At 41.0% G+C, this 16,654-nt stretch overlaps 1 protein-coding gene across 3 annotated transcripts in view; it reads left to right on the top strand.

Moving 5' to 3' along the window:
* The window catches only part of MDFIC (MyoD family inhibitor domain containing), an 89,491-nt gene that overhangs the window by 3,994 nt on the left and 68,843 nt on the right, over positions 1 to 16,654 (top strand). For all 3 annotated transcript variants that reach the window (XM_075929460.2, XM_075929455.2, XM_006122532.5), the window contains one exon: positions 7,774 to 7,905. In XM_075929460.2, the coding sequence (XP_075785575.2) occupies positions 7,774 to 7,905 (132 nt within the window). The remainder of the gene's footprint in view (positions 1 to 7,773; positions 7,906 to 16,654) is intronic.

Raw genomic sequence — 16,654 nt, 5'->3', positions numbered from 1 at the left:
CTTGAGAAGTCATCAAGTCCAGTCCCCTGCACTCGTGGCAGGACCACGCACCGTCTAGATCAGTGGTTCCCCAACTTTTTGGCATCATGCCCCCTTTATGATTTTTGAGAAATGCTCATGCCCCTTCCCCCTCTGTCCCTTCCCCCCCCCCCATAACAGCAAAACTTGTTGATCAAAAAAAGGGGGGGGGACTGACTGGAGCTGAAAACAAAAATAGCAGCAAAACTTAGTGTGCTGGGATTTAAGGGGGGGCTGGGTCACCTCGTGCCCCCCCGGAACTTCTCTCCGCCTCCCTCCGGGGGCACGCCCCCCCAGTTTGGGAACCCATGGTCTAGCTCATCCCTGACAGAAGTTTGTCTAATCTGTTCTTAAAAATTTCCAATGATGACCTCCTTAGTCAGTTTATTCCAGTGCTTAAACACCTGGAGAGTTAGGAAGTTTTTTCTAATGTCCAACCTAAACCTCCCTTACTGCAATTTAAGCCCATTGCTTCTTGTCCTGTTATCAGAGATTAAGGAGAATAATGTTTTCCCTTGTCCTTACAACGACTTTTTATTAAGCTGTCCCCTCTTAGTCTTCTCTTTTCCATACATTAGTTCTTTTAATCTTCCCTCATAGGTTATATTTTTTAGACCTTTAATCTGGACCTCTGGACCTTCTCCAATTTGTTGACATCTTTCCTGAAATGTGTTGTCCAGAACTGGACAGAGTAGTCCAGTTGAGGCCTAATTAGCAGAGAATACAGCCGGTCCCCGACTTACGAACGAGTTACGTACCACACACTAGGTTGTAACTCGATCTGCTCGTAAATCGGATTACGTTCACTTACATTAAGGCCGCGCTGTTCGTAAGTGCGGCTTTTGTTCGTAACTTGCGTTCCGGCTGTATAGGAGGTTGGTCGCAAATACGAACGGTCATAAGTCGATGCGTTCGTAACTCGGGGACCGGCTGTAGTGCAGAAGCATTACAAATATCTACAGAAGAGTATTGAAACAGACGTAGAGACAAATTCTAAAAATGCATCATCTTTCCCTGTAAAATATATTTCCATCCAAATGTAAAATTAGATTAATTTAGTGTATGAAGAAAGAATTAATGTGCAGTGCCTCAAGAAAGCACTTAAGCGCATCATTAACTTCAAGCATGTGTTCAAAATCCCATTGACATTGCATGCTTCAGTTCTTATGTGCATAGGGATGCTTTCCTGAATCCTGGGGCCATAAGAAAATACTGCATCCATACAGGTTGGACTTGGACTCAAGTCCAATACAGGTTGGACTTGGACTCAAGTAATCCTGCTTCATTGGGATTTCTAGAAATTCTTAAGCTTCCAGCTAACTACTTCAGTTGCTATAATAGAACTTTACTACAGTCTGAAACTCTGTTAACTGGGATTCTCTGGTCCGGCAACATCCATGGTCTGGCACTGATGCTGCTGGACCAGAAAGACCCGGTGGAGGGCCTGTGGGGCTGTCCCCGTGTATGGCAGTGGAGCTGCCCAGCGGTGTTGGGAGACCCAGCGTGAGGCTCCCCGGTCGGGCTGGGAGCTGTGGTAGCTTGGTGGGGCTGGGAGCCGCAACGTGCGGCTGCCCTGCAGGACCCAGAGCCACAGTGTGAGTGACCCGCCCCTGCTCTGGCAAAATCCTTCATCTTGGACCAGTCAGGTTGCAAGGGTGCAGGACCAGGAAGGTCCAACCTGTACCAGTTTTTGTATGGTTTTTTTTTTCCAACTGTTGGGCAATTTCATTTTTTTTCTCTAACTTTTTGAAAACTTATACTTTGTTTCCAAATATAAATTATCTGGCTTATTCTTTTAGTGAAATTGGTTTACTTCATAATTGTCAGTGTTGGTTCTCTAAAATGGCACCAAATGAAAAAACAGAAACTTTCATAAATGCCTAACTAGTTTTTGCTGTAAACCTACTTCTGCTTTCAGTTTCATATGCATAGTTCCAGTGAAATGATTCATGTCCACAGTGCTGCAATACATCTGTAAAGCTCTGCAGATAATACTAAATTGGGAGCAGTTGCAAGTGCTAAGGAAAATAGAATTAAAATTCAGAATAATCTGGACAAACTAGAGAAATGGTCTCATGTAAATACGGGTGAAATTCAATAAGAACAAATGCCATGTACTCCAATTAGGAAAAAATAATCAGTTGCACACATACAACATGGGAAATAACTGCTTAGGAATGAGTACTGCCAAAGAGGATCTAGGGTCATAGTGAATCCCAATATGATAAATATGAACAAACTGTTGCCAAAAAGCAAGCATCATTCTGGTTGTATTAGCAGGAGTGTTATAAATAAGACGTGAAGTAATTCTGCTATATGCTTATTTAGGCCTCAACTAGAGCATTATGTCCACTTTTGGGCGCCATGTTTCAGGAAAGATATAGACAAATTGTGGAAAGTGTGGAGAAGAGCAACGAAGCGGATTCAAGGTCTAGAAAACATGACCTGAGGAAAGATTAAAAAAATTGTGTTTGTTTAGTCTAGAGAAGAGAAGACTGAGAAACAGTTTTCAAGTACATAAATGGCAATCAGAGGAGGAGAGAAAGCAGTTGTTCTCTTTAACTTCTGCATGTAGGATAAAAACAATGGGCTTAAATTACAGCAAGGATGGTTTAGTTTGTACAGTATATGAGAAACTTCCAGTCAGAGTGGTTAAATTGTCTTGGGAAGTTATGGAATCTCCATCACTGGAGTTTTTTAAGAGCTGGTTAGCTAAACATCTTGGGCTCGTCTACACTGGCCCCTTTTCCGAAAGGGGCATGCTAATTTGACAGGTCGTAATAGGGAAATCCGCGGGGGATTTAAAAACCCCCCTCGGCATTTAAATAAAAATGTCCGCCGCTTTTTTCCGGCTTTTAGAAAAAAAAGTAGGAATAAGAGATCTCCGGAAAAGGGCTTTTTTTTGGAGGATCGGGGCCAGTGTAGACGCTCTTTTCCGGCTTTTCTAAAAGCCGGAAAAAAGCGGCGGACATTTTTATTTAAATGCCGAGGGGGGTTTTTAAATCCCCCGCGGATTTCCCTATTACGACCTGTCAAATTAGCATGCCCCTTTCGGAAAAGGGGCCGGTGTAGACGTAGCCCTTCAGAAATGATTTAGATTAATATTTAGTTCTGTCATGAGTGCAGGGGACTGCACTAGATGATCTGTTGAGGTCCCTTCTAGTTCTATAATTCTTTCAGGGCCTTAGATAGTAAGGGTTAGGTCAACAAAGGGATTTAGGCACCTAATTGCCCATTTTGCTCCTGAAATCCAAGGATTCTACTGGGACGCTAGAAGTGAGGTGCTGCAGTGCATAAGTACATTTTGTGGATACAGCTCTGAGCTCTTTGCGGGTACAGACCATCTGTTTTGGTTGGTTTCATTGGGTTTTTAAAGCAGCAGTTCTTTGCACAAGAAAGACTTGATCCTGAGTTAGCACAGTAATGCAAATTACTAACAGTAATAAATAATCACCAGGGTAAGAATATGATGCTTTTATTGTATCATCTGGAAAAACTTACAAATGTTTGAAGAGATACTGGGTTTGTGGATGAACGCATTTTAATGAATATCAAATAAAATATCTAGGATGCTACAGTTTGGAAATATTCTGTGTTGAATAAATTGTTATTTATTTATGCAGTGTTAAACATTTCTACTTGAGATTTTAACACCTAAATGTAGAGTGTAGTGATTTTTTTTCTCTATCTCAAGCTGCTGTGAACAGCAAATCTTTTCTTTCTGGCTCTTTTTTCAGGGTTAATTGCATATAGGCTGAAGAATGTAAAGGAGAAGAGGAGGCTAGTATTCAGAGAGAAATCTTAAGATCAAACTTTGTTTTAAACTGAAAAGTGTTATAAATTACTACAGAAAACCTGTGAAAAAGAAGTATACCTGTTTACAACCTGATCATGCAATTGCTACGTATCAGCTTTAGGCTTTGTTGGGAAAACTTTCTGAGAAGTTATGACACATTAGCAGAAGATTTAAGTATTTGCCTGGGTTGTTGGTAATTGTTATTGTAATGCTTTAATTTATTGACCTTGCTTTCATGCATCTTTCATAACAAAATACAAAAATAAAGGAAAACAACACAATATATACAAATACAATTTTTTAATCTCAGTAAATATTTATCTTCACGTGTGCTTAGACATCAACTAGCTCACTCTATCAGCACCTTTACAAACAAGAAAGTAATACAATCCAAGAAGTTTCTCCATTTGAAACTGAATCATGCGATCCAAGAAGCCTAAGCTTTCAATTATGAGGCAAATTCGTGTTTTAAAAATATTTAAATTTAGATATTCAGCTGGAGAGGAAGGGAGAGGAAAATGAGAAGTTATTAATTTCACTGAAATTTGAAAAATATGTGATCAACTTCATCTATGGACATGTAGTGGGCTGATCCTCACTTGTAGAAGTTCATGGTACCATGCTGCATATTTGTCCTTTGATGTCCCTTCCGCAATTTAAGATACTCATTTTTAGATAATCTTCAGATCAAGAGTTATTTTTCTGGTTAATTGCCAACTGCCTTTTTTAAATGTGTACCTTCATACCTGGATGTTGACAATTTAATCACAATTTCATGATTGGTCCTCACAATAGCTAATTAAGTAGTGCTGGCTGGCAGTGTACTGTATATACTAGCAATGGGCAACCAAAAACTAGTTAGTGGGCTGCATGAATGGTCCTCCTTTGTCTCAGTGAGCCACAGTGATGGGCATCTTGTGGCCCACAGCCCACTGGGGTTCCAACTGCTGCCCCCACGTCCTCTCTCTGCCCCCTTCCTCCATGCCTCTTGCATATTGAGGCACGGGAAACCCACACTTGTTAATCCCCCCTCGGCCCTTCCAACATTTTTGGAGCACCATGAATCCACTGATTGACACTTTGTTCCCACTCCTTCCCTCCCTCCAAAAGTTTGAACAGCTATGAACAGCTGATTCACAGCATTTAAGCTCTTGGAGGGAAGAGAGGAGCTGGGGATGGGAGCAGATTCATAATGCTCTGAAAATGCTGGGAGCAGGAGGGGATATAGAAAGTGCGAGGCTCCAGTGCACAAGTGTGAATAGCGGAGGAGGCAGATCGGATGTGTGGGCCATAGGCTGAACCCAAGTGGGCTGCTGGTGCCCCACGGGACACAGGTTGCCCAGGACTGATATATATTATGTTTTTTCAAACAATGGAAACAAAAATGGGAGAGTTCAAGTATGGTTTATTCCTTGGCCCCGCACTATGGATCTCTCAGTCGCCGCCTGGGTTGCGGCACGAGAGGTGGGATATCGGCGATGCGCTGGCTGTTCGGCTGCTCCCAAATGGGCGCACCACAGCAAACAACCCCCTGGGGTTTCAGTGGCATGGGAAGAGGAGGAGGAAATGGGGTCCAGGGTGTGAACTGACGCCTCTGATGTCAGCACGTCGAGGGAAAGGGGTGGAGCACACAACGGAGGGCGGGGGAAGGGAGGACGCCAAAGGGGACAACAAGGAGTGGCAGTAAGATTTAAACCCTGGGGCAGGAAAGCAGGAGGGGGTAGAGGGGAAGGAAGGGAGATAAGGCAAGGGAGGACCGTAACAAACCCCGTGAAAGGGGCGGGGGAGTAGGGCCCCCACGGGAGGTGCTATCGGCGTCCTCCAGTACTGGTGATGGAACTGGTTACGCCCACAATTAGGCAAAAAGGGGGGAAGAAGTAGCCCAAGGGCAGGGCGACGGAACTAAGCCTGTGGGCTGGCGTGTTGTGGTGGAAAGCCCTGCCAGTCAGACAGGACTACAGGCAAGTCCTTGTTCTTAGGGCCCTGGGTTGGGGCCCGCGAGTGAGGGCGGGCCTGGCCCCCTGTCTCCCTGAGACGCGAGGAGGGTTGTCGAGAACAGGCAGTGGATCGTTGCTACCGATCTTAAGACAAGGCCTGACTATCGTCAGGTCCATTGGAGAGTGAAAAAGGGAAAGGACCTGGTGCACGCAGGCTTAGGGGCTGGTGGAAGGGTCCTAGAAACTGTGTAAATAAGGGGTTAATAAACAGGCTAGGCTCATACCCAGTCACACTTGGCGATGGAAAAAAATTGGGAAATAACTATAAAACTAAGAGAGAAGTAAAATTAAGAGTAATCATAAACTATTCCACTGCCCATAGCTGATTTCATATATTGGAGGTAGAGATGTGAATGGTTAACTGCTAAGCTTCTCCCTTCAAAGGCTATTTCAATTGGCTGTTTCAGCCCCACAGGACCCTCCACAGGCAGGAGCACTCCAGCCTGGTTGCAGCCCCACTGCTTACCTTCCCTTTAATTGATTAACCGGTTAAACACTGTGTTTAATCAGTTAAGCAATTAAACTGGATTTTACATCCCTAATAAGATGCTGTTGGCTTAATTCTGAATGACAGCTGCTGAAAGTATGATGACATCTAAAGAAATTTTACTCTACATCTGGTTCTACACTGAAAATTTCAGTTTACTTGGCTAAAATTTTAATTTGGAATTTTGACTGCCTCAAAATACAGTTATTCTTTCAGTAGGACTGTTCTTTAATATTGTCTACTATATCAAGATTAAAAATAGGATTTTGTAACATTACTGCTTATTCAAAATAGTTAGCGCTACACAGTAAAATATCAATTGTACACCAGCAATTCAAGATGGGCATCACAATATTCTTAATTTTTCTACTTTGATTAACTTACGAGCAAAATATTTTAAAATGATTATTTAAATCTATGCGTTTGCTAGAGATGTAGTGCTTGAAATTCTTAGAGGTTTCCTTTATTAATTCCCCCTTCAACAAGTAATAGTTCACTTTATTTTAAAATAGCTTTAAGTAGTACACATTATAAACACATTCCAAAAACGTTACACAGTTTGAAATATTATTTTCACTTGAAATCTAAGTACTGTAGTGCAGTATTTTATGAACCATTTTAACATGGGATATAGATTTTAAATTGGTGGTCTATCAATGACTGTTGTGTTGTGAATAAAATAATTGTCTGTGGAAAATACCTATGGAAGATTTTGTTTAATTTTCATGTTCCAAAAATGGTTCTGTTTGTCAGCAGGAAGAAACTTCATTTGGGAAACTACATGTGAACAATTCCATAGTACTTGTAAAGAAGGTTTACAAATCTTTTGGGCAATACCCTAGAGCAAGCTTTCATAGTTTTGGAGCATGTTTAAAATCATTTTGTAAATGTGGTTAGAATTTTATTTTAATTCAACAGTGACTTTTCATATCTTAAAAAACCCCCAAAACAATAACTGAAAATTCTGTTACCATGGGATTTTTGTCTCCATCTGTTTTGGCTACTAGTTTACATAAGTCCTTAGTCATATGTTGAATTTTAGACCTTTGGCACAGTTTCTGTAGTTTTTTGTGAAATTCCCATATAGCAAGTAGTTTGCACACGAGATGCACATCTGCATGGGCAAAAATACTGGATTTTGTGTGTCGTTTAGAAGTTTAATGTTGTTTTGGAAGGTAAATAAACTTTGCTAAATTCCAAACAGAGTTTGCCATAAACTATCTTTTAAGATGTGTTTGCATGTAAATGCAAGCCCAATGAAAGACTTTCATTAAAGAACTATTCAGATTAGATTAGCAAAAATGATGGGAAAACTGGTTGAAAATTCCCTTTTATTGTGCATTATTTAAAAGGGAAAAGTAACAATATTTATCACTGTTTTGTAAACTTATATTAATTAATTTAATTAAGAAGCTTTTAAAATGTGTTCATAGATCAGTGATTTGAAAATAAATTTTTTTTTTTAATTTATTTAGAAAAATGTGATACAGAGAATACAGCTGCGGGAGAGAGAGACTTAACAGCACCTCCCAATAACCAAAGCATACAGTCAGAGATGCAAGACCAGTCTGTCTGGGGAAATAGCACTGATGGTGACCTCATCAGAAGTAAGTACTTCCAGAACAAATTGCTGTTGTTTAGGCTTGCTTTACTAGTGGAGTACTGACCGTTCACTCAGTTAAATGTGTGTCAAATCAATTATGTTGCGAACATAATGTGTGTCAATAGAATTTCTTCCCTGGAATGATTCCTGTTAGCAAATAAGATGTTTTGATGACTTAAGTGTCTCCGTATAATTGTATGTTAAAGAACTCTTTTACCTTTTAAAAAATACAATATTATATGATATACACTTTGCCTATAAGTTCATAACAGGATGCGTTTATGTAGCAGACAAACTAGTTGTAGTGTTCAATTTTACTAGGTAGTTTCATCTCGGATTTATTAAGTTGCGTTGTTTAAGTGGCAGAGTAAACTAGGTTCAGAGTAGCTTTTGTAAAGCTAGAGTTTCTGTTCAGATTCATTGAGTAATATCATTCTACAAGTGTATAATAATGTTAAGTCCTAAAGTAGCACACTTTCAGAAAGATATTGCATCACAAAATGAAGGCTCGACAGTCACAGAACTAAAAGAATGTTGTAAAACATACCGGAAAGCATGATTGGTGAGGGGCTAAATTAATATTGGGTATCTTTTACAAGCTGTACCCCAAAATACAATTTATTTTAAATAAAGAGCAGAAGGTTAGTTTCTTTTTTCAGTAAAAAAAAAAAAAGAAAGAAAGAAATGCCCTGCTCAATGTATTATCAACAGTTTTTGCACATGCTTGAAGATAAAAGGTTTTGCTGTTAACTGCCCTTGCTAATACTGTATACTGTAACATTCTGTGAATATAGCGCTTTTGAAAGTTAAGGAAGTGGTAGCCTGGGAAATATCTCTAATTATAAGATGCATTCATAAACTGAATAATCAAGGTGCAAAATGCTGGTTCAGATTTCAACCTTGAGCAATGTGGACTGACCATCCACTTAAAGGTCAGAGTTGTGTCACACTCTGCATGTACTGGGCCCACATGTTCAGTGGAATTTCACTAGGATAAATTTGTTGCACTCCAGTCCTCAGAACTCTCCACAGCTAAACATTTCTTTTTCCTTGGCTGTGTCTAGACCGGCCAGTTTTTCCGGAAAATCAGCCACTTTTCCAGAAAAACTTGCCAGCTGTCTACACTGGCCACTTGAATTTCCGCAAAAGCACTGACTTCCTACGTAAGAAATCCGTGCTTCTTGCGGAAATACTATTCTGCTCCCGTTCGGGCAAAAGTCCCTTTTGCACAAAGCTTTTGCGCAAAAAGGCCAGTGTAGACAGCTCAGATTTGTTTTCCGCAAAAAAGCCCCGATCGTGAAAATGGTGATTGGGGCTTTTTTGTGGAAAAGCGCGTCTAGGTTGGCATGGACGCTTTTCCGGAAAAAGTGTTTTTGAGGAAAAGCATCTGTGCCAATCTAGACGCTCTGTTCCGAAAATGCTATTAACGGAAAACTTTTTCGTTAAAAGCATTTCCGGAAAATCATGCCAATCTAGACGCAGCCCTTGTGTTTTCCCTTCTCCTCCCTGTCTGTGAGCAGTAGAATAAACATCTCTCTTAAAAGCTCAATTTCTTCCTTTTTTAGATAATACTTTTGGAGTTTTGTCCTTTCTTGGATGTACTGTATTACTGATTAGCTGTTTTAGGAAAGCTTAAATTTCCATACCGGTAAATCCATACATTTTTAATAGTTTGGTGTAACAGTTGTTTGTGTGGTGACCTAAATGTATATTGAGCAGTTTTGTAGGAGAGCTGTGTTACACAATCATTCAAAATACAGTACGGAGTATTAAGATGTCTGATTAATTGTACAGAGGCACAGTTTCAGCTGTACTCCTGTCATGCAGACATTTGCTACAACAGTGAAAGAGGTTTTTCTATTACTATAGGACAGGGTGGGATGGATCCAGTTTGCCAGGTTAGCCTCTGGAGGACTGGTGCCACTATGTTTATCTGTGCCTTCACAGGTATAGGTGATTGCGGCTCCCATTGGCTGCGGATCACCATTCCTGGCGAATGGGAACTGTAGTATGCGGTGTCCCAGTTGCTTCCTGAAGCTCCCATTGGCTAGGAACAGGTATCCGTGGCCAACAGGAGTTGCAATCGCCTGTACCTGTGGAGACACAGGTAAATACATTGACACTAGCCCTCCAGGGGCTAACCCTGGTAAATCACCACCATTTTATTACCCACCCAATTCCTTCTCCTTTCCTAGAGAGGCAGTAGCTGGGTATATGGAAGAAATCTTCTGTGGACCTAGCGATGTCTATATTGGGGCTTAGGTCGTCACAAGGATATCTTTCAAGGTGTGAATTTTTCACAACCTTGAGTGTTGTAGCTAGGTTAACATAAGTTTAGGTGTAGGCCAGGCCTTGGAAAAAGCAGGGAAGATGGTAGCCATAAGTGCAGGGAAAAAGCCCTTGTAGAAAAAGCTTATGTTTAAAGGTTTTGGAAAGGGAGAGACTGATGTTCTAAATGTAGATATGGTGGGCAAGAAGATGCAGAGCTGAGAATGAAGAAAGAGAGAGGTGTAGTGAAGGAAATGAGGATAGAATTGTTTGCAGAAGGAGGAGATATGGAGTGCCTTGTAAGGTAAAGGTTTGAATGTTATGTGGGATTAGGAATAAAGTTGGGGAGGAAGACTTTGAGCTCTGGGAAAGTAAAATTACTTGTTAGCAGTATTTTAGATGGACTGAACTGCAGTGGAGAGAGAATAGCATAGCAGACATTTGCAGTAGTCAGGATAGGAAAACTAGTGCATGGACAACTGGATTAGACAGAAGGATGTTATTTTTTCTAAATATTGCATTGGAAGAAACAGCAGGAATTGGGGAAAGGTGTGGAAGTAAAGAGGGGATAAAATGACAACATGGCTGAAAGCCTGAGTTATGGGAGGGATCATCTCATCATTGTGCAGAATGGAGAAGGATAAACATCTAATAATTATTTTGGTGGGATTTTCAAAAGGGTTTGGCATTGGCCTATTTGCCCCCTCTGAAATCAGCATCAGTTTTATGACTGACTTCAGTGATAGCCGTATCAGGGCAATGCTGAGTGCCTGCAAAGCTCCTATCCTTTATATTTGAGCTTTGTATAGCAGTAAAGTGGTGTCTTATGATGAGGCATGTGTGAGTAACTGCTGTGAGATAATTAATACTTGTTTTTTATTTCACCATTTTTTTTACTTCATTTTCTTAATGCTGAGTGAAGTGATCCTCCAAGAAAAATTAGTAACCATCATGATACTAAAGCAACTTTTTTCCACTGTTTATCAGTTGTGAGCATGAGGAGAGGCATAGCTTTAACATCACATTAACAGTATTTGGCTCAGTTACATACTGTAAGTGTTATCTGTAAAAGTTTTATGCTTTGGTCTTGATAATTCAAGCTTGAATAACAGAACAACAGAACAACTTGTGTGTCTAAAACATTGTTTATCCTCTTAAGTACTTCAGCTAAGCATGACAATGACTCATTCAAGCATACTATATTAGTCAAGTAAATTCAAGGAATAGTGTGTATAAAAGCAAGTCATAGACTAGAAGTAAACAGTTTTTGTTTTTTTTGTTTTGTTTTTTGCCATATGGATATATTTTAAGTAAGAAAATGTACGTACTGGTGCCTAGTCAAATAATTAGTTCTCTGTGTTTAATTTTAAGCAAAAGACACATTGTAGTTTTTGTTCAAGAGTGTTGCCATCTATTTATCACTGTCCTAATGATTCAGTTTCTCTTTTTCCATATGGATTGTTTTGTCCGCCCACACAGTTGATACATGGCTCCTTTTGTAATAAGAACCTTTTAGTTTTCATATTATAAATGTTTCCATTTGTTAATTTTCCAGGTTTTGCTTCTTTACAGATGTTTGTTATCCTGCTGTGTATGTAACTAAATTCATAAGTCAGTTTTACTGGTCCACATACAATACAGTTGATTAGAATTTTAGAGACTCTGTGTAATGAGTTCACTCTTCTTATCATTGATCATATATATTTGTAAATTAACTTTACCAGTCAAAACTAATACATTGAAATATTTCATCCACTCTCTGCCTCAGACAAATCCCTTCACTCTACCCCTTAGCTTGCAGCCCATTCCCCAAACCAGCTGCCTAACTGTTTTGCTGCAGCTCTGTATTTGAACTCCCACCCTTCCCTCTGTAAAAACTTTCTCATCCCCAGTCCCATCCTCAAGTCCAAATCTCAGAAACCAGTCATGAACGCAGTCATGCTACCCCAACTAGTGGCATACCTTTCTCCCAGTTGATGAGCATTCAGGTCATAGTTTAGGCATGCTTACAAGGTAGGGAATTGTATTGTGGAAATCAGTGACTTTCTTAAAAGGACTTGGATGTCATGATGGATAATCAGATGAACATGAGTTCCCACTGCACTGCCGAGGCCAAAAGTGCTAATGCAGTTCTTGGATTGGTGAACAGGAGAATATTAGGAAGGAGTTGGCAGATTATATTACATCTGAATTTGGCATTACTAGAATATTGTGTCCGGTTTGGGTGTCCACCCAAGAATGTTATGTTAAGAGTTCAGAGGAGAGCTATGAGAGAGATTGAAGGGTGAGAAACACCAAGGGCTCAATCTTCTTACCTTAATCAAGAAAATGTTAACTGTGACATCATCAGAGTTAATAAATAACTATGTGGGGAACAAATTTCATAATAAAGGAGGTATTGAATGAAAAGTTATAACAAGATCCAATGTATGAAAATTGAAATTAGATAATACATTCACACTAAAAGAAAGTAGAGATGTAAAATCCTGTTTAATTGGTCAGTCAGTTAAATGTGATAGTTGACAGATACAGGAGAGACGGGGGAGGGAGGGTTTGGAGCCGTCCCCCCCTCCCACAGCTGGAGAAGCTCCTGCCTGTGATTGTGCCCATGCCTGCTGCAGACAGAGGCTGCTCTGAATGGTTTGGAGAGCCCCTGCCTGTGGTAGATAGGGAGCTGCTCCAGCCCCCACTGGTTAACTGGAACCGGTAAACCTTTCAGATCTCCTAGAAGAAAGGCATACATTTTTAACAGAGTAAGTAATTAACCACAGGAACAACATTTCAAAGGTTGTAGTGCATTCTCTACTATGGGAAATTTTTAAATCGGGCTTGGATGCTTTCCTAAAAGATGTGCTGTAGTTTAAACATGAATAAAGTCAGTGAAGTTTTATGGCCTGTGTTATACAGGAGGTCAGACTAGATGATCACGGGGGTTCCTTCTGGCCATATAATCTATGAACACTTTATACGTGAAGTTAGCTATCTAACACTGCAGTGTTTTAAAATGCATTTTGTAAAATAATTTTCTCTGGCTTTTTTTTTTCCACTTTCATTCTCGTTGGAAGTGAATAATACAAATTCATCTAATTGGTAATCATTGGAGCAAATGAATGATGGTGTGAATTTAATTGCCTGGAGGAAGCAAGGAGCCCAACCTTATTTGTTCATTTTGCATTTCATGCTGCCAACAGTGTGTTAGGCCCTGCCCATGTGTGCAGGAGGGTAAGGTAAGGTGTCTGCTCCGAAGAGCTTGCAGTCTATAATGACCAACATTCTAACAGTAGTGGGAAAGAAAGTAGGGATGTTAAGAACTGTGTAATTTGTTAATCAAGTAGTCGACAAAATTTTCGATTAATTGATAAGGGTTAGCACTGCAAGCATTCAGTCCCTTTGTGCACCGGGTCCTGGGAGCTACCCCCACTGAGGCTTGGCAGTAAAAGTCTTTTAGGAGCCTTGCTGCCTGCCCGCAGCAGGGTAGTTGTTGGGACCAGGTGCAAACTGAGACTGAGCCAGGCTGCCTGCCTGTCTGGCTCCTAAAAGATTTTTACTGCAGAGCTGCAGTGGGGTAGCTCCCAGACCTGGTGTGAGATGGGACTGGGTCAGGCTGCTGGCCAGCCCTCTAAAACATTTACTCGGGGGGGGGGGGAGGGGGGCAGAAGGGAAGAATGTGTGTAGTTGATAGCATTAACCAATAGGCTTTTGTTTATTGGTTAATCAACTACACTATTAAAGGAAAACATGCAAGCATGAATGGTCCAGAAGAGAGTATCATCCCATCATATCTGTTGTGAGTGCATTTGTTGCACTCCCATGTTGTATTTTCACAAGTGAATTCTATGTTTATGGTGCCAGTTAGGTAGTCAGTCACTCAGTAGTTACTATTTGTGTCAGCAACACATTGCAGTCCTAAAACTAGGCTTGCAAATTTTGCAAGTGGAAGCTACTCATTCAAAGGAAAGCTGGATATCTGAAAACCTGTCCCATTAGTTACAAACAGAGGCATTGGGTCACTCTAGTCACTTAAGATACATTTATTGAGAGATACAAGACCTGCAGTTAGTCTGGGGTCAGCTGTCTTGGGCTCATAGGACTCAGGTTTTGGGTCTCAAAACTAAAGAAGCCTGAGCCCAAATGTCTACACAGCGATTTCCTTTTTCCCTTTTTCCCCCTCTCTACTCCTCCCCCTTTTTTTGTCATATCAGCTTGAGCCACCTGGCATAGATCCAGCAGCAGCTGTGGCAGCAGTGAATTTTATCCCTGTGTAGACATACCCGCAAATCTCTGGATGACAAGGCTTTCAGAAAAATAAATTGGGTATGACTTCCCACAATTGGTATTTACAAGTTTCACCTACTTTCCTAACTGTTGTCTTTCTTTTTAGGTATTTTTGAAAGGCTTTTGTTAAAGTTTATCAGCTGTTTTTAGTAATGCAGTTACTATAGATTTCACAACTGAAATACAGTTTATTTCTGGCCCTATAGGTTTTTTTTCTTTTACCTGTGAATAGTGTGATTAAGTGCCAAAACTCTAATTCTCTTTGAATGTTCATTGTTCAAGGAAGTGGGTCTAAACATCTTAAACCAAGAGAGAGCAGTGAAGAAAGTTTGTTCAAATTCTGCTCATGCTTTTACTCCCCATGAATTAGGTTTCATGAGGTGTAAAGCACCGTAATTTAGCCCTGTAAGTCAAAACATAGATCTTCTAGTATAATTAGCTAGGCAGGTAAGCAGAATGTTGGAACCTACTCCTCAGAACCTGGATGAACCATTGTCTTGTTCTGAGTCAAGCCAAGGACTCTATTACGGAACTGCAACCCTCTTATACTAAGTGCTTGGATTTGAGCTGCTTCCCTGGACTTCATCCTTAAGATGGTTATTTCTTGTAATCAACCTACTCCAGCCTTGAATTTAGTAACTCTCTGGCTCATGGTGTAGAGTAGGGATGTTAAAATGTGTTTATTTGTGTAAACACGCATCAGCTGAAATATCAGAGGTGGGTCGGAGGCAGCTCCTGCCTGATCTCTCTCCCATGAGCTGCTGACTCTGAATAAGACACAGCAGGGCCAGGGAGTGGGGGAGGTGGCTTTGCAGGAGCCAGTGTTCAGGGGAGAGCTGGCTTTTAAACCAGCTCCCTGTGAGCACCACTGATGCTTCTGTGGGAGGCAGCCAGGGGGTGTAGGGCTGGTATCTCCCCACATGCACTGGCTCCCACCTCCGTCCTCTCCCCCCGCCTCTGATAAAGAGGGAGGGGGAGACTGTGTGTAACTAGAAACTATTGTAACCCTTTTCCCTCCCCCCCCCCCCCCCCGAGAATAACCCTCTACCTACTTATTTCAGGATTCTATGGGCATTCAGGATATTATTCCTCTAATAAAGATATTCTAAAGCTATCAAGTTTGCCTTTTTTCCCTAGTTATGTGCTTACATACTAGCTAATAGCTTATTTCCCCTCATGAGAGTACAGTCAGGTATCCTTTATGGATCCTGTTTCTGCTACAAATCATACTTGGAAGGGGTACCTAATAGAACATGAGAGTTCTGGAAACAGATGACGCTACCCAGACATGCAGAAAATAGGCTGGGCCAGCCAGGAAAAAAAGAAACATTCACAACCACTCATATGCCCATTCATGTACACCCCATAACTGTATATACTCACCCCATTAATCCTGTTCTGACCTTGCTTGTTGCAGTGGACTCACAACTTTCAAAGTCTCTGCATGTTTTTTCCCCCCTGTTAAGTTGGAAAATAAAGAAGGTGCTTAAGTTTAACAGTATTTGCTTTAACTAGCATCTGAGGAAAAGGTTATAATTAGGGTCCTACAAATTCACAGTCCATTTTGGTCAATTTCACAGTCATAGGATTTCAAAAAATAATAAATGTTATGATTTCAGCTATTTACATCTGAAATTTCAATGTGCTTGTAATTTTGGGGGTCCTGCCCAGTGTTCCCTATAAGCTGAGTGCTTGTGTGGCCACTCAGAAGAGATTCAGTTGTTGCCAGCTGATTAACAGAGCACCCACAACTAGGTTCTTTGTTTCTACTGTGCACATGAAAAAATGTTTTTGCACATGAATGGACAACAATAGAGGGAACATTGGTCTTGACTCATAGAGCAGTTTGGGGGTTGCAAGGTCATTGTAGAGGGAAGGCTGCAGTACTGTTACCTTTACTTGGAGCTGCTGCTGGTGATGGCCTTCCCTTCAGAGCTCAGCAGCTGGAGAGTGGTGGCTGCTGGCTGGTAGCCCACCGTAGAAGAAAGAGCCACTGTCAGCAGCAGCACAGGAGTAAGGAAGGAATGGTATGGTATTGCCACCCTTATGTCTGCACTGCTGGCAGAGCACTCTCTTTAGGGCTGGCTGGGTGTTTAGCTAACAGTCATGGCTTTTCAATTTCCCAGATTTTAAAGTAGTGTAGAAGTAAGGGGAATAATAGTGTAACTCAGCCCCCAAATAATTTTGCAGCACCCCTCCTTTCTGCAACT

This window comes from Pelodiscus sinensis, chromosome 1, assembly GCF_052426305.1.
Source record: "Pelodiscus sinensis isolate ZL-2025 chromosome 1, ASM5242630v1, whole genome shotgun sequence".
In the NCBI taxonomy this organism is placed as follows: Eukaryota; Metazoa; Chordata; order Testudines; family Trionychidae; genus Pelodiscus; species Pelodiscus sinensis.
This window is presented reverse-complemented; position numbering and strand designations above follow the sequence as displayed.